The sequence below is a fragment of the Strix aluco genome, chromosome 3, assembly GCF_031877795.1.
Source record: "Strix aluco isolate bStrAlu1 chromosome 3, bStrAlu1.hap1, whole genome shotgun sequence".
Lineage (NCBI taxonomy): Eukaryota > Metazoa > Chordata > Aves > Strigiformes > Strigidae > Strix > Strix aluco.
In genome coordinates this window covers 83,388,083-83,412,489 of record NC_133933.1, presented here as the reverse complement: position 1 = coordinate 83,412,489, position 24,407 = coordinate 83,388,083, and the positions used below count along the sequence as shown (strand labels likewise).

The 24,407-nt window shown below is 39.1% G+C and overlaps 1 protein-coding gene across 1 annotated transcript in view; it reads left to right on the top strand.

Annotated features, from left to right (window-relative positions):
• Window positions 1-24,407, top strand: part of LIN28B (lin-28 homolog B) — an 87,711-nt gene that overhangs the window by 24,342 nt on the left and 38,962 nt on the right. Inside the window, exon 3 of the mRNA XM_074820758.1 lies at window positions 24,045-24,229. Within this exon, the coding sequence (XP_074676859.1) occupies window positions 24,045-24,229 (185 nt within the window). The remainder of the gene's footprint in view (window positions 1-24,044; window positions 24,230-24,407) is intronic.

Here is a 24,407-nt window from a genome sequence, read left to right as displayed (position 1 = left end):
GTTTGGTGTCAGGACAGCAGTACAGTTTAATTTTCGAGGAACTGAGCCAAAATAAAATGGAAGGTCTTGTTCCCTGAACTTTTCTTTGGTCTCATTGGTTTAACTTCCTAGCTAGGAAAAAATGGCAGAGCGAGATTTTGCACGACTGCATCTCGCAGAACCTCCATCTTTGCTGGCATACGCTCGTTGTGACTGCACCTTGTATCAGTGCTGTGCTTGGTCTGGCACTCGTTTCCTTAGAAAGAGATGTTAACAGTCCAGTCCTGCAAATAGTGGATGTGTCTATTTCTGTAACTTTTTCAAAAATATAAGTATTTGAGAGTGAGTTTCCTATTGCCATTTTTGACATGTAATTTGTGACTGCCCTGCTGGTGTGTAACTAGCAGGTATAATTGAGCTGTCTCCTTTACCAGGCACACCTTTTACTCGATATTCTAGGAGGATCAAGTTAAGCTCCGTTGAAGTGTCTCCGTGATTTAAACTTCCTTAGCAGACCCTATGTAATGTATATTAGCTGAGCTCAGTGGCTATACTTTGACAAAGGCTCAGGGCCAACCAGTGCTATATCAAACAAGCCATAAACAGCTTCTTTTCTGGTGCTCAAGCTCTGCATTGAAGCAGGCTGTAGCAGTAGTTTTTCAAGGACACTCCCAAAATATTTTTACAAAAATAAACCACTGCAATGTCCTGAATGAACTGAGAAGTGTTTTTAAAGAAACACTTTTCATGCACATGCATGTGTTTGTCATTCATGGTATTAGTTCAGTGCTGCAAAGCACTGGTTAACTGTGCCATACCTACAGAATTAAGAAGTCACTTGGACTTCATTGGACATGGCTGATGATGATGGAGGTCCTGAATTGAACTCAGTGCAGGACTCCCTTGCACAGCAAGTTGCAGGATGGGCTCTCAATTTGTCTGAGAGCAGGTGGGACTGAATTCTGTCTGTGCAGGGTCAATGAAATTATGCTGAGTTCTGCATACGCATAACCTGGACAGATTTAGTAGATACACTGAAAATGTTGAGGTCTGGTTGCTGCTAATTTAACACAAAGTCAGAAGAATGTTGTAGTTAATAAAAAGCAAGAGTGATTATCTTCAGATTGTTTATTGACACAATTTGTGCTGTGGCTGTCTAAGGTGCACCATACAGTATGTTGCTACTGTACATTAGAGTCCACCCCTCTCCCTGAGGGCTGTTTGTTGAGGAGGTAATACAGATGTACATAAATTGTAGTAGCCTTTATTTATATACAAATATTCTATATATATTATATATAGAATTTCTGTCAGGGGTGAGTGGCCTCAGGCAGCTAGGATGGGTAGGGTAGGAGTGTAAGAGATCTGGCAGCTCTTCAGGGCACTATGCTGGGCAGGGTCAGTGTGGTTTGGGAGAAACTGCTGCATGTGGCTGATTTTAATTGAGAAAAAATATGTCCTGAAATTTTGGGAAATATTTCTCTTATACAGATAGATTGCCACTGATGAATGGAGCCTATCCAGTAGCAAAGCTCTGTGTTTAATAGCATTTGATCAGGATCCTCATAATTTTATATATGAAAGACAACTTTATTGTATGTGGTTTGAATTTGTAGCTGCATTTCTTGTAAATGCATCTAGATACTTTAGAAAGAAAAATTGCCAAATGCTGCCAAAAAAAATTATGTTCAACTGCAGCATGTGACTGTGAAAAAATTATTACACTTTTTAATAACCTCCATTTATTGCATAGATTAATGGTTGATTAAAGTAATTTGTCACTTTCTCTTGCAAACAATAATTTGTGTGCCTTGTGCACTGATATTAGTACGCGGTCTAAGTGAATCACAACCGTACACAGTTGCCTTCATGTAAGACTGACCAAAGCAGGTATGGCTGTCTCTGGCACACAGATAAGAACAAGGACGATATCAATATTGGGTATATTGTAACAAATTGAATTATTTAGCACATTATTCTAGCAAAGACTGAGTTAAGTGAACAAAATACCATTTATCTTTATTTGTAGGTTTTTCTTTGTGTCATTATTGATTTCCAAATTTCAGGTAGTTATTATAAGTTACCACGGTGACATTAACAGTAAGCAATTTATCTTTTTTTGCAGTGACTGGGGGAGGGTATTTTGAAAACAAATGGAAATTCAATGTAAGAAAGAATAAGCTGCCTATGAGAAAATATTTTTAAAGGGAGTATTAGCTGTGAAAATAATGTTTTAAAAACTTACAACTGTAAAATGTAAATTCAGTTTCCATTGAAAGGTATTTGCATAGCACACAATTTTGTTTTACAAACTGAAACAATACCTACCTTTTCTGAGAAAAAATATATAAATCTCTAATTTCATGAAGAGGAAACTTGATAAACTTATTTTCTCTCCCATCCGCTTAGCATTTGTGGGATCATTCTTTTACTCATAAACTCTTGATTTCTTTATGAATAGGATATAACCTATAGTAAATAAATAATACCAGAATTGCCCCTGAAAATTTGGGGAGGTTGACCAAGAAAGAGTTTTTCTTTAGCACCTTTTTTTTTTTAAATTCTGAAGTAGTGATAAGGAAATGCTACTTCTGGAGAGCTGAGCGAAATGCAGTGTACACTGTAGGCATTTCTGCTGGCTTTCCTTCATCTTCTGTGGGTGCCCCTCCTCCATTTTGTTTTCCTTTTTCACAAGTTTTCTGGTTGTGCTCTCTCTTGACCCCACTGTGTGAGCTTGTGGCCACACAGGACACTGGTAAGATCAGAGAGTACTACTGTAGGATTAAAACAGGAATGCACAAGTCAGGAAAAAGACTGCAAAGGCAGCAAAAGGAAAGTCTGAAGGTCTACTGTTTTGTCTGTAAAATAACGCAGTAGTCTTAAGCAGAGCTTCAGGTTTTGTACAGATTGTTCGACATTTAATATTGAAAGATAGAACAGGTATTTGTAAAAAATCCCTAAATAGATTTCATTAAGATCTGTTTTTCTACTGTGATTTGTTATCACAATTAATAAAAAATAAGAATAGTTAAAAGCACTCTCAGTCTAAAAAGGTAAGCAAGCGCCAAATAGAATGATTATTCCCTTTCCAGTTTTCTGCGTTTCAAACAAGTTTCCCTAAGATAAATTCTTGAAAACCATGTGGCACAATTTAAATATTAATACAAATAAATGCCTTTTATTTATTCCTAAGAAATGACATCTCTGATCTATGCATAGATACACTTTTTCATTCAGAAGTTGACCTTAACTTAGTGATTTGTAATAATGATATTCTAAAACCTTATATTAACATACTTAACCTATTTCTTGGCATTAGTATTCTACGTTCAGTGTTCTGTAAAACTGTGTATTAATTTACAGAATATAAGCAGAAAATACTTGTACTTTTGTGATAAAGTATGCTTATATCTGGCTAGTTGAGCAGATTATGAAACTACTTAGAAGTGTTTTAGAAAGTGTTTCTTTAGACAAACATAAGAAACCTACATTCCTCTTGTCCTTATGTCTCCGAAGTCATATCAATCTTTAGTTTGATTTTAGTTTGATTTTTCATCCTTCCTTTGATAGGATTTGAGCACCACCATTTGTTAACCATGTCATACACCTGAACACCAGGGAACATATCCTGCAGTCAGTATTACATTTCCATGTTTATCAGTCATGATTCTCCACATACAATGAGGGGGAAGCATTCACGAGTTTTGTGAAATAGGTATGGTATCTGATTATAGGATTTCCTGAATGTTGTGTTCAGTAACTTTAAAAAAGTCTTTTAAGAGAAAATGTGTTGCATTAGTTTGCTATTTTTCTGTACCTGTGGGTCTGCTTTTTATGTCTTGACTATGGATTCAGTTTCTTGGCAACTGTTTGTTGATTATGTTAAAAAGTTGTGCAGAGATTCCTGTCAGGATCCAGACATGAGAGAGGACTACTGCTGAGCTGTGCTAACGTATCAGGGTACAGATCCTTGCTTAAATTAAGGCATGGGCCAGCTAAACATAATTGCTGCAAACACCTGCCTGATCAGTAGCAGAAAGTCTCCCTTATTAACCGAACCAGTATTACTCACTTTGTGGGCTTTAAGGCTGCATCTAGTGATAAAGCAGGGTCAGGAGCAGGCTGAGGCAGTGGAGTATGATCCTTCATGCTGTGTGAGAGGTACCATGTCGTTCCCAATTGTTTTTTGCTCCCCACGGCAACTGCTACTACATCTGGCACATCTGGCAGAAGGGTGCATGCCCAGTGGCCTTGCTCCGATCAGCATTCTGAGCACAGCTACCTTGTCTTTTGGGAACGGGACAGAGATGGGGCGGGGAAGGAAAGAATTTTGCCAGATGGATGTTAAATTATGCTGTGCCACCTTGCTCCAGAGCCAGGGAATGATGCTCGAGCTGTTCAGTTAGTGACATGTATGTAGCCTGAGACACAGAGGGAGGGAGGGATGGAGAGGCAGGAGAAGCTTTGAAATTGGTACATATATGACTGCCAGCAGATGTAGTCAGGAGCCCATGAATCACAATGTTTGTGGTAACGGTAAAATTTTTGTAGCCCACACAGTTTTGTTGAATATTTTTTTATTTATTACTCATTTTCGCCTCACCTTTCTGTTTAATAATAACGGATTGCAAAGATGGGTATTTTTGTTGCTGTTCCGAAAGGGACATAGTAAATTTTAAAAGATGAGAGACTCTACAGTGGGTAGGTAAACCCACACAGAGGTTAGTTTCTACCTGGTTCAGGACAGCTTTGCAATAGATCTACCCTATGCAAGTGGAATAGAGGCATTTGGCAGCAGTATGGTTTTGTGTTGGCTTGAACCACAGGTGGAAGTGTCCTAAGTTGCGTACTGTTTAATGTGATTGAGTGAAGTACTTGTGCCATGTGGGAGGTAACAGCAATTCACTAAGCACACGTGCAAATGCCATGTGTGGATGCACTGACTCATGTTAATGTAATTACCTCATTGTAATTGAGTTAAGTACAATTGATTTAACAGTAGTGAAGATGAGCCCACAGTTACAGTCTAAAATGTGAGTTCATATTTGATTGTCAGGGTTACTGATTCTTGCAGGAGACTGAAAATTTTCTTCACAATACAGTGAATGAAGAATGTGCTTAACTTTAGCTACATCCACAGTTGTAGTGGAACTTACCCAGGATGGTACTTTTCATTTCCTTGCATATATTTTTGAAATACTGTGTGAGCTATTGATAATACACCTTTTGAAGAGTGGGAGGGAGCACGTTGTGCACAGCACCCTTTTATTTGATTAGCTGTTCTGTAGGCTGAGTTCTGATACTGAGGCAGAAATATCTTTTCTTGACACTTAATTGCTTTTGGGGGGATCTCATGGCAGTATTTTTTAAAGCCGTGTGGTTCACTGCTCTGCAAGCTTGATCTTTTCTCAGAAATGTTTTTCATTCCTGCTTTATATTAGTTCCCAGTTACTAAGAAGCTCATCTATTTACCCAGACTTACTCCAGCAGTAGTTGCCATCTCTAATTCAGTATGCTAGCATTTACTAATCGATGATTTTGGAGGCAATGAGTGTGTGAAGATAATGTGAGAAAGGGGATGAAAAAAATTGGGATCTTGATTGGCGCATCAGCTAATGAGTTTACCATATATGAATTGCATAGATTTGTATATTATGTAAATGCAAACAGATTTTACTTCCCAGTGTTTTTTTCATTTTGAAAAAATTTTCTGTTTTGTGTAGATGTCTGTACTGGTCTTTGTAGTTATTGATAGAAAGATTTTGTCACAAATTCCAAATTTTCCATGAAGAGTTCCTCTGTGTCCCTCTAAGTTCTGACCATAGTGTGTGACTAATGAAACGTCCCCCAAAGAAAAATATTTTGAAATTATTATTATTTACTAAACTTCATTTATCTTCTAAGGTTTGGGTGACTGGTACTCTCAGGGTCTGATCTGACATCACAGTTTAGCCCATTTAGGTTAGATGCATCAGAAGGAGCAGTCTTACCCGCTTTGCTCGTTCTGTGCTGGCCCAGGCTTCAGCATGAATCAGTTCAGCAAGCTAAACCTGTTTTAAAAACAAAACAAAAAAAAGCCCTGAAAAACCCACCCATTTTTTGTAGAATTCATTTTGTGCTGGCATTGCTACCTCAGCTAGTGATGACTCAGGTGAATGCCAAACCTGGTACCACGGGGTGGAGGAAGGAATCCTGCATCTGCAGCTGGGAAAAGCAGAAGGGAGCTGCTCCCTTTTCCCAAAAAGGCCATCATTTAAATTAAAAATTACGTTAATGAGTTTATATGAGTAATTCTAACATTTTAGTTTGTTGTCATTGTAGAAGTACTTGGTCTCAGAAAATAGGATACTCTGTATGTATCTACATAGAGATACCCATATCCCTGTCTTTGTCCACACATATTCTTAGTGATTTAGTAAGATACTGTAGATTCAAGCTGCTGCTGAAAGAGCCAGGTATTTTTATTTTATGAACAGTTCATTTGTAACGTTGGTTTGGTTGGTTTGGTTTTAAGAACCAAAATGTTATATTTGGCAAAAAAAATTGGCCTGGATATCTTATATTAAGTGAAATGGAGCAGAAAAAAAAGAGGGACAAAACCAACATATTACATGCAATTGTGAGTACAGGTTGTTGCAGCATAAAACGCAATTAGTGTATGTTATAAATCTAAGCACATTATTAAGCATATTACCATTTCTTTATTAGAAATTCCAGTTAAGCCCTGAAGTTGAAACATGTTAAGGAAGCTAAAAAATATTCCTGATATTTAGATAGCGTATGATTGAGTCAGAGGTTTTCAAGACTTGGGGGCCCGCTGTATCAGAAATGTTGCAGTGTTACTGTTTGTAAAAGGAACACAAAAACAAATGCAACAAATGTCTCTATATGTAACAGGACATTAATAATGCATCGCAGTAGGTGAGAGTTTTTCAAATTTTGGGAAAACACCACTGATGGCCATCTATCTAGCAATGATAGTTTAAACTCTGAGATTTGGTGAGTGAAGCTCCTGTTGGCTCAGCTCAGTTTTACCCTGGCTTGAAGCAGAAGGCATTTTGACCAGCGAAAAAAATAGCTATTCCTGTGAAGTCAAGGGCTCAGACACCTATGGTTTTTCAAACATCAGCAACTGTAATTGAGACCAAGCCTCATCTGAATCTTTGTATGGACAAAACCAATATTTCTGCCTTTATGTATTAATCTCGGGGGTCAGGGAGGAGTCAGAAAACCAAAGGGACCAGTGCAAGGACCGTTGAAATAAACTAATGATATTTGCAGTGCAAGCAATCCCCACCTCCGGCAGGCAAGCTCTGGGCTCTGTATATACAGAAACTTTTAACAATACTCAAAACCCTGTCCTCCTAGCAAATTTTTTGCTCCCAAAACAGGGAAGCATCATGTGTTACAAGCACTGAGACAGGCTGCCTGCCTTGCTAGCCCGGGCCAGCCTCTCCAGGCTGAAACTCCAACCTAGCTGCCTCCTGGCCCCGAGTCATCCTGTCTCTTGAAAAAGGATCCTGTGATGCTCCTACTTGGCATCAATCCCAGCAAGTGCAACTGGGCTCATAAGCTGCCATTTTATTCCCTTAAGAGCAGTGATGTGGTAATCAGTGACCAGAAATGACCTTCAAACAGTATATAGTTTTTATAGAACAAAAAGCAACAGAGAGAAAAGGATTTTAAAAGCCATAAGCCAGAGAGCATGTGAATGAAGTGCTATGCTACATAATTTCCTGGGTTAAGTAGTGCCCAGTTTCTCTAGATGGCTGTGGTGGAGTCCCTTTGGGCCAGTCTGTCTTTCTAGATCTGAACAGTGACCCTGCCCTTTCCATTGAGAAGGGTCATTCTAACTCTACTCAGTGTTTGTTTTTAATTTCCAAGTGGAATATGTATGTTACTTCATCCTGGATCCCAGTTACTGTGTAGCACCTTTCTGTCACTGCCCTGGCAATGTGCTTACTTGGCTGATCATATGTAGCTGGTTCTGTGTCCCTTTCACCAGACAACAAATGACTTTGCTACTGTTTTTGATTTTCTATGTGATAGGCCTTCATTCTGAATCGTATCAGGCAATGAAAAATGGATTGTATAAGTATGTTATTTCCCAGGAGAGATACCTTTGGCTTAGGGGTCTGTGAGTACATTTTTTTTCTCATTGAAGAACACATATATTGTAAAGTTTTTAGATGCTCGTTTTCCATCTGCGCCCTTTAGAAGACAGGGCAGAGGGACTGTTAGTTTTTAAAAAATGCATCCATGGGACAGCAGTCAATCCCCATTTTTACTCTCAAGAAAGCTTTACATTCACTCTAGGTTATGTCAGTTGAGGAAAAAACAGGTCTTAAGCTGTGCTGCTGTTGTATCTGTTTGGTGGTTTATACTTCTTTAATTCTCTTCTAAATCAACAGCTGAACTGAAAATACAAACATTTCACTGATACAAGACTAATTCTTGCATCTTCAGCTGTTCCTAGTTTTAGTTGCTTACAAGAGTGAAGCCTGAGGTCTTGAGTCTCTGGAGAATCATGCATCTCCCAGCTCTGCATCTGGTTTTTTGGCGTCTCTTTTCTATGCGTTTAAATGTCCTAACTCTGCCAGGAGCTGTCCCCTCCCTCTCTTTTAAATTTCTCATGCTTGTTGTTAGCTGCAGGGGCTTAATTCTCTGGAAACTCAGAGAGTGATTAATCAAGCTAATTTGTGTTAACTTAAAAAAAAAAAAAAAGTTTGACTTTAATTTTGTGCAGTCTTGACTTTCTGTTTTCTTGTTAACATTTCTTTCTGTTTTCTTGTTAACATTTTTCTTAAGTTCTTATCTCAAAAAATCTTGCCTGTCTACATAACTGACATTTATGCACCTGATTACTCTGAAGGATATTCCTGTGTCCACAGAACAAAGCCAGCTGTAAGAAATCCCACATGGTGTATGAACTGCAGAAACTTGACAGATCACTAATCATGAACATAATCTTATGCTTTCCTTGCCCATTCTTAAAATAACTATTCACATGATATAGTGGTCATGTCTAAGTGGTCTGGGAGGTGCAGAAGTGCTGTGTTGCTATAAAGAAAAAAGCTGTTTTACTAATTTGTCCTTAAGATCCATTGAATTGAAGGGGTATGTGTTTAAGAAAGTGAGATAGATTATGTGGGATTGGCCTCAAAATTATTCACATCTGTAGGAAAGTCTCCTAAGTTTTGTGTTGGCGTTTGTTTTTGTTTTTTTTTTTCCTATGTCTCTGTCCACAAGCCCATTTTGCTCATGAGCAAAATGTTTACCAAGCCTGCATGGTCCTGTAGACCGCATTACTTAACTCTATCTTGGAAGAGGTGGTTGTGCATCTGTTGTAACTGTCCTGTGCAAGTTTTTCCCTGCGGTGTGCAAGTATGCTCTGAGCACACTTCAAACTCATGGTGTCCAGTCTCCTGACCAGCTGTGATCGTGTCACAGTGTGTGCTGGGTGCGTTGCTGCACAGCCTGCCAAGTCTTCATGCAGTACTTTATGCAGCCTCTTATCCAGACTTGGATAATCATTGTGTTCTCTGACATTGAAAAGGTGGTGCAAAAGCTTTGTCATCTTCTCCCTGCTGCATAAGGCGGTGATCTGCTTCTGGAATTAGTGCACTATTTCTTTTTGGATACAGCCATTAGTAGTCTATTTTTTGAATCTTTAGAATATCAAACAAGATTTATCAGGTTATCTTTGTCAGCATAGTGAACAGAAATGCAAGAGCTCTACCACAGAACATTTTCTTAGACTGTGCCTGTTTAATTAGAGACATATTTATTGCGTTATCCAAAATAGCTGGGACTTTTTTTCCAGAGGAGGTCTTAGCCTCATATGAGTATCAATACCTTCATTGTCCTTCAGTCAATGAAATTCTTATCCACTCATCTGTTTATGCCTTTAATCCTACATGTGTTTTGTAAGAGAAAATGAGACTCTCCATTGCTCACGTTCCTATCCGGCTCAGGTAGGCAGGTCTGCTCCCCAGCTTATCCCTGTGCACCCCCTGTACAACACCAGAGATCTTGTGCCTCCTCTCTCATGGCAGGAGGGGGATGTGCAATCCAAATCTGTATTTTCTCCCTATCATTGTATGGAGCCTGGATGACTCCTGACAACCGGTAGATCCTGCTCGTCCCCTTTCTTATCTGTAGCAGTTTTGAGTCTCCACCTTCAGGTGGAGATAGTTTTTGACTGAGTGAGCGAAATCTTGCTCAGCTTAAAAAGTGAACATCTTCTCCAGCCTGGTGGAAATAGAGCACAGCGTCTACTCTGTGTTCTCACCACTGGTACTTACATCTTCTCTAATTCTATGTTACAGTAATTTCAGGGGGCTAATTAAGGTGGAACTTTGAGTGGCCTTGCAGGTGGGACTGCCACTTGTGTTGATGACAGCGTGCTTGCTACTACTACATTTTTGGGAAGTGGTGTGGTATTTTTGGGATTGCAGAGGACGGTAGTAACAAATCTATCCTGAGGATTCACCATGTTCCTACTCACGGTTTTCAAGCTATTTCACATAACAGTTTCATCTACTGTCTTCCAAAGCCACATTTACCAAAAGCTGAGTCATTCTCACACATAGACAGTTTTTCAGTTTTTCCTGGTGAGTTTACTTCACTGCATTTCCACAGCTATTTGTAGCTATAACTGTGTTGAAGACAGCACAAATAGATGTTGACCCATGCTCAGTTGAATCTACGAGTAATCGTTAGAGTTCATTTAACCAGAGCTTGAGCAATTGCTCAGTAGCGTTCCCTGTCCTGTGCCTCTTCTCCCGATTTTGCTCACTTGCCCTCCCAACAGGTGATTTCTGTGGAAGCTGCTAGTGCAAGAACTGCTGGGCACATGGATGCAATGTAGGTACTGCCTGGGTTAAACAAAGCCTTTGTAGTTAAATATTGCAACATACCTATTCCTGTGTAGCATAATATGTACAAGAGGTGTTTGCAGAACTCAAATTACTGGCAAGTAATTTTTTCTGTCAGCAAGAACTTTCTAGCTAACGTTTTATTATACTTTGTAATGGGCACCTTGTGGGGCCTAGTGTTTCATTTGGCCACTGATTTATCTATTTGATCAAGCTAGGTTATGGAATTGGCTTTAAATTACACGTGTGTTTGCACGTGCACATATACACGTATATAAACAGTGATGAGGAAAACTGAGTTTGTACAGTCAAGGAGGAAAAAACTTAGAAAATACTGAAGTTGCACATACAGCTGTGAGTCTAACCCCTTTTTATTTCTCTAATTTGTACTTACTTGATTTTTATGATCACCTACTACCCCCCCAACATAATGTGTTGTGCTTTCAGCTACCAAATGGCTGCATCTTACAATAGTAGCCAGAAAATAAATGTTGGTGTGAATATGGTCATTAAGATATGTCACTGAAAGGAGTCTAAATAAAGAAATAATACATAGAATTTATTGTTTCCCACAGCTCAGCTGTGTTTCTTGCATCATAGTTACTATGCAACGTACCTCTGATTTTAGCCTTTCAAGCTTTCTCTTTCAAACAGTCCAATAAAACCGGAGCCTAGAATTTGTTTACTTCTGGTATTAAAAGCAAACAGCTCAGGGAGCTGGCAACTTTTATTGGACCTGTAAAGGAGTAATATAGATGGTAGAGATTTCAGGCTGTATTTTGTTTATCGTGGGTTTCAATTTTTGGGGGTACTGAGCTGTTGGTGTGGGGAGGGGAGGGTTGGCAGCTTTCACTGATGTTAGGCAGTCTGTGAGACCAGACCATTGCATTAATGCAGCAAAAAGACTGAGTGAAAACATAAATATGTTGTAGTGAAAAGACTTCAATTTTTATATGGTTATGGTGTTTCTCCCCTATGAAGTGTAATGTTACGAAGAGGAAAAGTCTTTGGCCAGAACTGAGAGGCCATAGAAGACTGTTTTAATGTTATTACAGATGGGATACAATAGAAATAAACTTCTTGGAAGTTAAGAAAACATAACTACTGCAAAAGCCAGTGTCCCTGGTCTTGCAGTACCTTGACCTGGAAAGGGTATTTGGAAGCCAAGATAGTCGCTCATTTGTGCTCCCTTTGTGAAGCAACGTGCTTCTATTGAAAGAAGGATAGGGGAGAGTCTACAACTCAAATCATGATATTGAAAATATATTACTAGGCGATGCAGCTAAACCATAAATGTGTGTTTGGAAGGATTTCTGCTCTGGAATGTTTGCCTTACAACTGCATCAGAACTGGTCACCTGCTTGCGTTTCAAAATGAGATGTGTCTGGCGTGTCTGAGGTGTAACCAACCCACAAAAGCAAACAAATTCAGAATTAACAGGCTGATACTTCTGGGTCTGCTCTCCCCCATGAGTGTTGATGGGAGCTGTGTCAGCAGATTGTAAGAGGAAGAACTTGTCCTTAAGGAACCTCTTTGTGTCTTCCTGCTGCAGCTGGTCTGACCCTCTTTTAGGAGGCTTGGGAAAACATTTACATTCTTTGGCAGAGCATGCTAAAATTAGGGCATAAAAATGACAGATTCAATATTGGAGTCTTAAATAATATTTAAGTAGTCTTGCGTTGTGTAATCTGAGCAGAAGCAAACGTTACTGTCATTTGATTAATGGAGTGCATGCATGATATTCCAGTTTCACAATTACTTCCTCAATAAATATAATCATGACTAGAGTAATAAGATACTATTTTAAAATTAAAGTTTTTCAAGCATTTCTGAGTACTTCCCCAATACCTACGCTAATAAATAGTTTCTCTTTTATAGTTAAAATCCTTTGTCCTCCTCCATAAAAATCACTTTAATCTGCCTTCCATTTACTTTAGAAGGGTTTTGCTGTTTTCTCATTTGTATCATTGTAAATTCAGAGGCATTTCATTGAAACACAGAACACGTCCTTTGTAACAGAATATAGCTTATGCTTTGATAACAAAAGTGGCTCTGAACCAACCATTTCTGTCAGCTTTTAAAATGCAGCTGTGTAGAGAACTAGTTTACAGTAAAGTTACAAATTAGTCTCCTAAATAATAAAGGTGCTGCTGAATTTAAGTTACTTTTTTAATCAAGAACACCATCTGTTTCTACTGCTGTGTATTTCTAAAAAATAATTTAATTTGAAGTCACCCACTCATTTCCTGTTATGTCCAGACCGTGTTAGATATTTATTACTAGTTTCCTTGCTCTCTAGTACCTCAACTGTCATGTATTTAGATGATCTGCCACTCCCTTTCCTCGAAAAGAGTGATAAAGGTTGAAGTCTAAAATAACCTCGTCCTTATTCTTCTTCCAACACAAAAGTGTTCTTTTATTCAAATACCTGAATATTTAATCAATATTTGTAATTCTGATAGAATTGTAACTAATTAAGATATAGCTGACTATAACTTTAGTTTGGTAGAACTGATGAGATACTAGATTATCCAGTACTAGATTTAAAAAATTGAAAGATGAGTAAATGTATAATAATGTAAAAAATGAATAGCTAAGGAAGATTAACCAGAATAAAAAAGCATAGAAATACTAGAGAACTTGAATCATAAGTCAGGAATTGTTAATACAGTGTAAATGTTGCTGTTTAATTTTGCTTTTATAGTAAAGGAAAAAGTGTTTTGGTTTTACAGTATAGATAATGTTGTGAAAATAACTACAACTTAAAAAATAAACCAGTCCCAATAAAAATTTCAGCCTATTTATCACTTCTTTGCTTTATGAGCAATGACATTTGAACACTACCAATTTTGTCTTATTTTTGAGTGCATGGTGACTTTGATTTTAGTAAACAAATATTCTAACCAGTATTTAATTTTTGTGTTTCACTTATATATTGGCATTGTAAATAAATGGAATTAATGAAATAGTAAATGTAGGTTCTGACCTCCAAATGATGTAGCAGCATTGGTGTATTGCCTGGTGATAAATCATGCCTTCTTGTATCATTTGTGCAGGACCTTGCACAGTGCAACGTGGGTCCTCAGAGGGAACTAAGGACACCTGTACCATAAAAGTAAAAACAATATTTGCCCAAAACCTTGAGAACAGTTAGAGAGAGGTTCCTGTTTACAAGATAATGGCTTTTTATCTTGGGATTACTTAGGGCATAGTTACTCCCAGTTGGCTAAAATATCATCCATGCTGACTTACTCCGTCGCTCCCCAGCTCGCAGTAGCTTTCAAGCAGACAGCTTTCTTCTCTCTGAAGAATTAGAAGAGGTCGTTGAAGCATGGAGGGGCTTTGCACTAATGCAGCTGATGGTAGTTTTTAGAAAGCATCCTCCACAGCAGGGATCTTGGGTTTCTGAGGCGAGGATCCACGACGTTGCAGTCGTGGCACTGTGCTGGGTTGGCCGGCTCCATTTCTCAGCCCAGGGCCTGGGAGCGGTGGTGGTGGTGGTATGAGGACCAGTTCTTCGGGCTCCAGCCTATATAGGTAGCTGGGACCAACCAGAGGATAAGGAGAAAGTAAAGGAGGTAGCGGCAGGGGTGGACTGCCAGCACAGTCCAAGTCAGGATTGGACTGCAAATCCTTGTTTTTCTTCTGGGACTTGAGCCATTCCTGTGCCTTTGCAGCCTGGGAAGATAGGAGTTGGCTCTCCTGTGGCTTTGAGAACCTGTAGCCACTGCAGCTGTCAGCCAGCTCTTCTCCACAGATCAGTTTTAGCCCGAATCATCAGCCAGGCCATTTCCCCAACCTATTCATTGTAGGTTATCACCTTCTGGCATGGCCCAGCCCTTCCACCACCCTGTCCCCTGCCCCTTGAGAAAGTCAATTTGTTGAGTTCCAGCATGATCCAACCATCATCCTCTCTCTTACCTCCATTCTTCCTCCCCACAGTCCTACTTCAACTTACCGATCACAAGTAAGATCCTTTTTGTTCTGGGTATGTATTAACCTGTATCTACCAACACAATCCAGCTACCCTCTCCGCAACCTGCTGTTCATTCCTCTGTTGGTCTGCAGAGTTGTTGGTAGCCACCTGTTACACCACGCTTCCAGGAAGAAAGAGGCAGGTCAGTATAATCGGGATATATTTTGCTATGAGAATAGGGTGATCTGAACTGTCTCAGTAGGTTCAGGACTCCCTCTGTACTGCTGACTTGCTGAATCGTTTGTATGAAATGCCTTTTTTCAGTGTCAACCTGTGGCTTCTGGTAGTTGCCCACAGTGTTAGCCGTTCTTCTGTTTAACGGTGAGATGTGAACCACTCAGTTTTCTTACGTAAAGATGGGATGCCAAAGGGTGGATGAACCACTTTCTCAATATTTTCCTGGTACTATTTTTCACTACTGGTATCCAATTTAAAGGTTAAGGTCAGCTTCCCAGAGACAGATGTTAAGGGTCTGCAGTAAGAAAACATGACTCTCTTTCAGGCCACATTCATGCAAGGGAAGGGAAAGATGCATGTGCAGAGAGAGATCCTGCTACACCTGAATTAGCAGAGCACAATCTGGGCCTAATTTCTTTTTAGTTATATGCAGTTCCTTGGGATGGTAGGAGGTGGTGAGGGAGGTGGGTAGGAAACCTTTATATAGCTAAAACATCCTGGCATAGGGGATTGTCATTCCCTTCTATGGGGGTGTATAGAGGAGCGCAGAAACAAAGCTTATAGACATCATAGGGCAGGCATGGAAAATAGAGGTGCTGCAGTTGTTTCTGAAAATGTGGTTAAAGACACCAGAAAGGTACAGTAAATCTGGAGGAAACTGTGGTTTAGTTTTAGGTGAAATAACTTCTACCATTGAGTCTGTGCTTTCTACCAGAGTACGTTTTCAGTACTTTAAAAATGCAGCAAACTGTGGGGGTTGTACATTGCGTCTTCCTGTGCTTTTGCACTTTCACCTGTGTTTATGGGACGATCTACATTGAAATCGACTGATTTTTAGATCTGTTAGAGAAGAACTATGTTCCACTATATTCAGTGTGCTTTTTAAAATGAGTGAATCATAGCCATACTGTGTTCTGTCCTCACCACTAAACTCATAGGAGAGGTGCTAGACAGGAGACAGCTCAGCCACATCCATCATGCAGGTTTCAGTGTATTTGTATCCCATGTGGAAGAAATGAGAGAACTGGATTTGGTGGCATTCACGGATTTTCTGGTGGCCACCACTTTTTTTTCTCCCCTTGTTTTTTTTTTTTCCCTCCAGAAGAGGGGAAAAAAAAGGTCTATGACTGTGTGTGGCATCTCCTTTCTTCAGATAATAGAAGACAAGCTGCAAGAATAGCTTGGGACCTCTGCCTTGAAGGTTTGGGTTTTTAACAGAAAGGAGGCTTGAAAAATTCTCTGTTTAGGTGGACACTACGAAAGTACACAGCTCACCGTTGTCATGTATTTTTCAGTGTACAGCATGTTGTTAGGGGAAGAGGTACATCGTGCTCACAGTCATGCTAGTTTTCTCCCCCATCGGGAAGTTTTGCACTTGAGACGCTTCACTGAAATGAACTGAATATCAGGATGTGTTGGAGAGCCTGTTCATCTGGACCTCCGGCCCTTGTCTCATGAAAGAATAAAAAACGGGGAAAAATGTGCCTCCTCCCAATGAAAATAGAGGATAATCTGCCCTATTTATTGAATGCATAAAACATATCATGTTCATTTGTTCCTAATTTTTGTGGAAAGAGCCTTTGGGCTTCTGCAAAACTGCCTTACAGCAGATGAATATTTGGAACAGAAGATGAGGTGGTTTCAGTTGCATGAAGTGTCTGTGCTTGCTTGAGGGTGGAATAGCTCAGTGGTGAGTGAAGGAAGGGAAGGGGAAGGGCCTCCATCCTGGGGGGATTTGTGGGGCTCCCGAGGGCAGTGTGGTCAGCCAGTAGTGAGGGAGCACTAGTGAGGAGGGAGCTTGGAGGTGTTTGACCATTGGGAGACTGTCAAGAGAAAAACATGTTTCTCAATAGGTGGACTTTAGAGAGGGTATTATAAACTCTCTGAGATTAACATGTGGTTTCAGGAGATCACTGAGGCAATGTAAGTGGTAAATGGGCAAGGTGCTGCACAGGACAGCTTTACCTGCCATGGCTGCACACTCATGTGTCTTCTGTTGAGGTGTGCTGGTAGGTTTTTTGAGTCGACATAGAACTGATTCAAGGAGCAGAAACAGCAGAAAACCTGACATTAACAAGAAGAGGTAAACGGTTTTCTTCCTGAGTCAATGTGAGACTAAGGTGGGGGAAGAAGAACTGTTTCTTTGAATTGACTGAACTGAGTCCTAAGACTCATATCTTGTGTCTAGCATGACTGATGAGAAAATACTTAAACTAAGAAATGGGAGAAGAGGCTGGCTTGATTTTCACACCTGGTGTTAAAGCACAGAAGAAGGAAAATTGGGTAAAAGAGAATTGCACATGCAGTAACTCAAATGGTCTGAGCAAAGGAAGGGGGGAAACTAGTAGTAGAAGACTAGATGTGTAGGTGCTATACTAACAAAAAAATATACTTACTATAGCAAGAAAACGAGGATGAGGTCAGGGAGGAAAAGCAAATAAGATGTTTATTATCCAGGCTCTTTTCATTAGTATACAAAACTAGAACAGCTGGTGCTAAATGTGTAACCAGATATAGAAGCAGCGGAAACACGGTCAAATAGCAGTCACGGCCTGAACACAAATACTGAAAATAATGCAGAAAATTAGTAAGGTGTTGTGAATGAAGTGGCACCATGTAAAGAAACAAACAGTAGCATGGACGCAGCAGAATCTGTTTGATCAAATTCAATTTGGGAAGTAATTTTGAAAGGCCTGTTATAGGCATGACCACTAGTTTAGGATTTATGTACAGACAATGTAATATTATTATGAGAGAGGAATACTAGTAGGAATAGTAACATTAGGTAGGCCATGTAGTAGGTCAGATCCTTATTTAAGCACAAATGATATTATAATTATGTGGTATTTCTGTAGATGGCAGACATTAGTCTTCTTACCAAAAGAGTAATTCAGAATAGAAGTTGTGTTATTTCAGATTTGGAAGGAATTGCTGACCTTATAGAAAAACTGATTATTTAAAAAATGAAGACAAAACATGAACTGGGTTAACTTGGTTTAAGTTAAATGGGATGATAAAAAGCCAGTAACAATTTTTTTAAGGCAATTAAATTAGGAGAACTGGTTAGTGAACGTAGGTGAGCTGAAATACCGGAGGTTTAAATGGAGGAAAGGTTCAGCTTGAATCCCAAGTAAAGGAAAAGGATAGTTGTGGAAAATTACCTAATTCTTCTAGCAAAGAACCTTCTCCTGGGAGGGATATTGGTAGACAAAAGAGAAAAGGTAATGCGAAAGGAAGGAGGAGTAGATTATCAAAGGAAGTTACTTCTTGCAAGTTGTGGTGGAACAAGAACTGAAAATATTAACCTGAGTTAGAATTTACTTAAAATTCTTTAGATTAGTAAAAGTTTCTTTAGACATATAAATAAATTGAGAAAGATCAAATCCTTCTGTTGTATAGGGAGGGTGGTTTTGAATTCTCTAATTAGAGAAAGCCTTTTGTTTGAAAGCTAAATATACCTTTTCACACTTCTCCGTAAGAAGGGTAACAGTGTGGGGACAGTGACAGAATGATGAATGGAAACAAGGTTATGAAAATGACTACGGTAGAGGTGGAAATTCAAGACAGAAACAAATTCCAAGAAATTAAGGATGTGAAATTGCAGTGTACCAGCTGCATTGCAGTTATTGCCTACGTACCAGTTCTTTCCCTACTGTAAAGTGACTAGCAATAGCTCACCCTATCTATTAAACATTGTATACATGTGGTGTACATGGCTCTTCACTGCCTAGGAGCTGAAGTGCAAATCTTTGTGAAGTAAAGTGGTTTATAGCTTTATTTTTAAAGTAAAGCTAATTTGTATTATGTTGTGCTTTTAAAAAAAAGTAACACTAGATTTTTCTTTTTTACATAAAATATTAAGGAACACATTCTTATCTCAAAAGTTGCCATTTCTACTGTGTATGCCCTGGAGCTCATTGAACCTTTCTCTGAACAGATTTAGCTCACTGGAAAAACAAAAGTCTATCCCTGTTTCCTCTTCCTCTTGTCCTTCCCCCTCTTTTTAAACTGAGTTTGTTTCCTGTCAGATTAGTGAGTTAAATTGGCTTATGGGGAGGACCAAGAAATGCCAGATTTGGTGCAGGATAAGCCTCTAGGAGCAGAAAAAAGTCCTTGAGGTCAGTGGGAGCAAGGGCGAGTTGTCTTGTGCGTGCCTGGCCTTCAAATTCTGTGTCAGTGCAGCAGAGCTACGCGTTGCTCTCAGAGGGGCTGTTGTTCAGTGTAGTGGATTTTTTGTCTGGTTTAGCATTCTGCCTGCAAAAATACATGATCTTCACAAACCTCCTAAAATGAACTTCTGGTGGACAGCAAAGGTCTGTGCAGTGGGACTTGTATCATGCAACTGATGGTATTTTGCAGTGCTTCCCTTAACATTTGCAATGTACAACAGTTGCATTCTGATTTTGACCTAATGCAGGTAAGAGCACTAGTATAGATCCAGTGTAAATTGTTTTACTTCTGTGTCCTCTTGTTCTGTACTCTTGCTTTACTCAAAGGTTGCTGATTCTTGACGCACTGTACAAGGTTGTTTTGGAGAGTTTCTTACGATCTTCAGTGCACTTGGGCTTCAGAATATGCTTTCCTTCATGTCTGGATTTAATTGTAGATAATTTTGGAGGGAAAACTGATTTCTTACTTTGGGAAACCTGTCATACTGGTGGCATCTGGTCATTGTACTGAGCAATCAATCAATCACTAGATAAAAAGGGGCAGAAATGAGAGATATAGGAAAAAAAAGATCTAAGCAGAATGCCACCAAATAACTCCCCTCCCCGCCACCCCCCCACCAAGAATTTAATGTCTGCGACAGCAGTTGTTCACAGCCCTGACTAGAAATGGCAGAGTTGTGAGGCAGTGCATGTGGGAACCCTGTTCTCCCTTCCCTCCCCACACATTAATAAAAGTAATGCATAAATATCGGAGGTGATTGGGCCCCTGTAATGAGGCTTAATTCCAAACTTCCTTTCTTTTGTAGGGGCGACTGAGAGTTGTATGCACTCCCTGACACTGCCCAGGAAATAGTACTTTTCTTTGGGACCATCTTGCTGATACAGTTTATATGTTTTACGTTTTGATTTTTGTTTCATAGTAGGAAATGCTTTCCAAGAACTTGTGATCATGGATTTTTTCACTCTTTATTTTTTGTTGTTGCTAATGCTCTTCTGAAACTGCCAGTATTTTGGACCAAGCCACTGGTTGTGGCAGAGATGTGTGAGACCTCATGTTATAGGGTAAAATACCAAGAAATAATAGGATACCTATGAAAAAAAATAGAAACGGCCCTGTCAAGTTAAAAAAGAAAAAGGAAAAAAGCTTTAGTCTGAAATCACTGTATTGACTGCTGGTAAAAATAACAGCAAAGTCTCTGACAGCTGAAAGAGAGAAAGGAGGAAAAGCATGTTGCTTTTAAGTTTTTCCCTTTGTTCATTGGCGGTGTGCCCATAAACCCCATTCAGGGCTCTAGAAATTGTTCGCTGACTTGAAACTCTGGCTGCTTTTAATTGTGTGTGTTTTATTTGTTTAAGTAATGTGAGGAAAATACAGAGCTAGGTCTCTCAACATTAAATTATTAACTTTAGAGACATTTTTTGTCCAGCTCTTCAGACAAGTTAAGAGGGATTCAGGTTTTAGATTTGTTTTGCTGGTTTCCAAATGCCGTTTTTTCACTATGGCTTTGAATTGTTATTGCACCCTCAGAGAATCTCACCATGAGCTGGCTGACAGCATAGTAGTATACATTTACACAGTAAGTCAGACAACATCAAGTCCATCTATAACATTGAAAAGCTGTTGAGATGTGTTCAAGGAGAGTACAGTGCAGTGGAGTGGGTTTTTTCCAACGTTTTCTGTTGTTAAAAGTGCTTGAAAAAACCAAACATGCAAAAAAATGTACACTCACATAATATGTGATTTATGAAAGCGTAATTGTTCCATTACTTTGGCTTTTAAATATATTTAAAAATCTCACTTGTAAAAGTAGTGCTTTGTTTGAAAATAAAAGTTGTTGCTAAAAGTTAAATTAAAAAAAAAATAAAAAACACTTTAGTGTACTAATAATGCCCTGGTTTAGGTTGCATTTTAAATAAGTACTTCTTTCTTTTGAAGTAAAGTAGAAGACATAATGTTACGTGCAATATCAAATGTCAGTCTTTTGGTGTTTGTTTTATAACAGTGAAACTCAGGAAAAATGCGTAAGTCTTGCTGAGACTTAACTATATCTTCATTAAGTTGTAATTAAACAAAAAGACAAAAGCATTCATGCCGTGTTCAGTATTACTGAGAAGTAAGGGCTTATGCTTATCTGCTTGAGGTTCCTCTTGTGATTAGCACCCACCCATGTTGTCACGATTGTCTAGTTTTGGAACAGTAGACTATGTTTTAGTTTGGGACAAAATACATGTTGTTCACTTCTTTCCTTTTCAGCAGCCACCAGGAGAAATCTTATTAAGACTGAAGAGGTGTGAGTGGACCTGGGTATGGATTCATGCCACAGGCAGAATCTGTTGTTTCAGTTGATGAGTGGTGGTATCTTCTTTGGGCATATTCTGAACTTTGATGTTTCTTCATTGTAACAAAGATCACCTTATTGCTATACGGACATTTCAAAGTGGAGGGCCTGCTTGAATTAATACTGCTTTCCTGGATGGTTTGTTTCATTGGTTTATGTAGAATTACTGTCTTCCAGTTGTATAAGTGAGAAAACTTGCATTCTTCCTTTTCCATACCTTGTATTTTCGTTTCAAAAAACAGTCAAGTTTATGATTTATGGAACCTAAATGTTATAGATTCTTTTCTTTCATGTGTATCCCCCCACCCCATACCATCCCCCCCTTTTTAAATAGTGCTCAACCTCTCACCTAGAAAGTCAACTATTTGTCTCATGCTTGACAATGTTACAACACTTGGTGGAAGAGCCATGTGTACTAGAGCTGCAAAAACAGCCTTCATCCTAACCAGTGGAGCTGTGTTCTTGCTTACTTTTGGCTGCTGGAAAAATTATAAGCAACTGAGTCTCTCAGTCAGACTGGCATTGGTAGTGCCTTGTTGCTTTATGAATGGTTGCTGCTGAGTAGATTGAGAACTCAGCTGGTCCAGTACTTGGGGTTTTTGGAAGCAAAATGCGTAAGCTTTCACATGGTTTTATTAAAATAAACATAACCAATTATTTTTTAATTTTTAAATTAATCTATTAGTGCTGTGGAAAATGGGCTTTTGCAGTGGTGTCCCTTTTTAGAAAGACAAAGAAAAGTTAAGTGACACAGGTCCCCCCCTTCTGCTGCAGAGCCAGGACCTGGAATCCTGTTTTCCAGTCTCACTGGGTGTGATTCAGCTCCAGATTAAGATATCTGAGTCACTGAAAAGTCTAGGTTGGAAGGGACCTCTTGAGATCATCTGGTCTAACCATTTGTTGAAAGCAGGGCCTTGGATTAGGTTATTCAGTGCCTTGTTAAGCTGAGTTTTAGCTATTTCCAGCAAAGGGAACTATACTACTTCTCTGGGCTTCTCTGTTTCAAATTCTTCTCATAGTGAGCAACTTCTCCTCATGTCTGGATGGAGTTTCCCCTGAAGCAGCTCAGGTCTGTTACCTCCTGTCCCGTTCTCCGCGCATCCTTGTGAAGAGACCAGCTCCCTCTCTGCATGTGAATTATGAACTCTGTACGTGTCAGTTCTTGTGATCTGCTAAAACAGTGTCTTGGTGCTGCAGACCTCCCATACCCATAACATGATTACAGGGAGCCCATGTCAGGGATTGCCATCTGATTTGAACGCACTTCCTAGATGTTATCAGGTAGTAGATGTGACTGAAGAGTCAAGTATTGCTCGGCTCTTTTTGACATGTGACAGAGTGGGATGGCACCTGCAGTGAAGATTCCCTTCTTGACACCATGGTTCAGCCAACTGAATGCCAGAGAACAGAGTAAGAAGCAGTCAAGATTCTTCAGAAATGTTTGGAAATTCAGAATCAATCAGAAACATTTTTCTCTTTGCTATGAAAAGTTCATGAGCAAAGGAAGAAAGCATGTTTCATAACTCTCCTGCAAAAACTTCAAATGTTTGGGAATTGATGGATTTTGTAATATTCTCTGTGAGTCCAACTGATCTCGTTCATGTAATGTGTAACTTCTTAAATAAACATTTAGTGCAACCAGTGTCTTATCATTTTATCTACCCTTCCTGAATTGTCTCACTTAACTTGATGATCATTTTATTTACGAGTTTGATTCATCAGATTTGTCCTGGGATGTAGACTTACCATGGTACAGATTTTATTAGGAATTGAGATAAGAATTGTCATTGCATCAGTATCATTGGTGAGCTCCTGTTGACTTCAGCTTGTCCAAGATCTTGCTGCTAGAGTGTAATATCAAAATATTTATCAGTATGTGTTTCGCTTGCCCCGATGATAATATTTTCCTTTTCTGTGAATGAAAATACAAATCCATACCTAAAGCATGCTAACTAGATAAGATTTTTGGGGTAGTGAACAGAAATTTAGCAGCTCACTAGGGATATTTGAATTGGCCGTTTCAGTGGACTTTGTTCAGAGTGCCTCCTGTTTCTCATGCTTGTTGTATCTTTGATTCATTTTCAGAGCAGCAGAGCTATGTCCCAGATATAAAGAATACAAATTATGATAATTTTGATCAAAACCAAATTAGCTCTGAAGTGAACATTTGCTCTTTCCATTTTGTTAAAAAAGCCTTTTCAGTTCCTGATGCCTGTTAGGAGTTTTAAGAATGCAGCATTTTCTCTGCTTCTTGTATCTATAGCATTAATCACAGAAAAGGAAAATGTTATTTCAGTTTTGCTGATACTGAAAATAGGGTCTTGTTACTTGTTTAGTGTTGAATAGTGTTTTCAGTGTACCTAGGACTATAATCTGTAGTATCGTCTGCTATAGCTTACACAGAGGAAACTGTTATTCAACCTGTATGTGTTCTAGGATAGTAGACAGGATAGTTTGTCCTGTTGATTATGAATGTAAATATTGTGTTTAAGGCAATGATAACCAAGAGTATTTTTCCTATTTGCAGAGCAAGCTTTACATGGAAGGATTTAGAAGCCTAAAAGAAGGAGAACCAGTGGAATTTACTTTTAAGAAATCTTCAAAAGGCCTTGAATCAATACGGGTAACAGGCCCTGGTGGGAGCCCCTGTTTAGGAAGTGAAAGACGACCCAAAGGGAAGACAGTACAAAAAAGAAAACCAAAGGGAGATAGGTAATTACCTTACTTTGCTATTCCCCTGCTTTTTTTTTCTTTGCAAGTTTTTCTTGAAATTATGTTTTCAGCATTTATTCATTTGTGAAAGGAAACCCTTCTATGTAAATTTGGCTTTTACATGTAGCCTAGTAATTTGATTAAACTTATGAAGCTGTATCTGTACAACTACATAAAT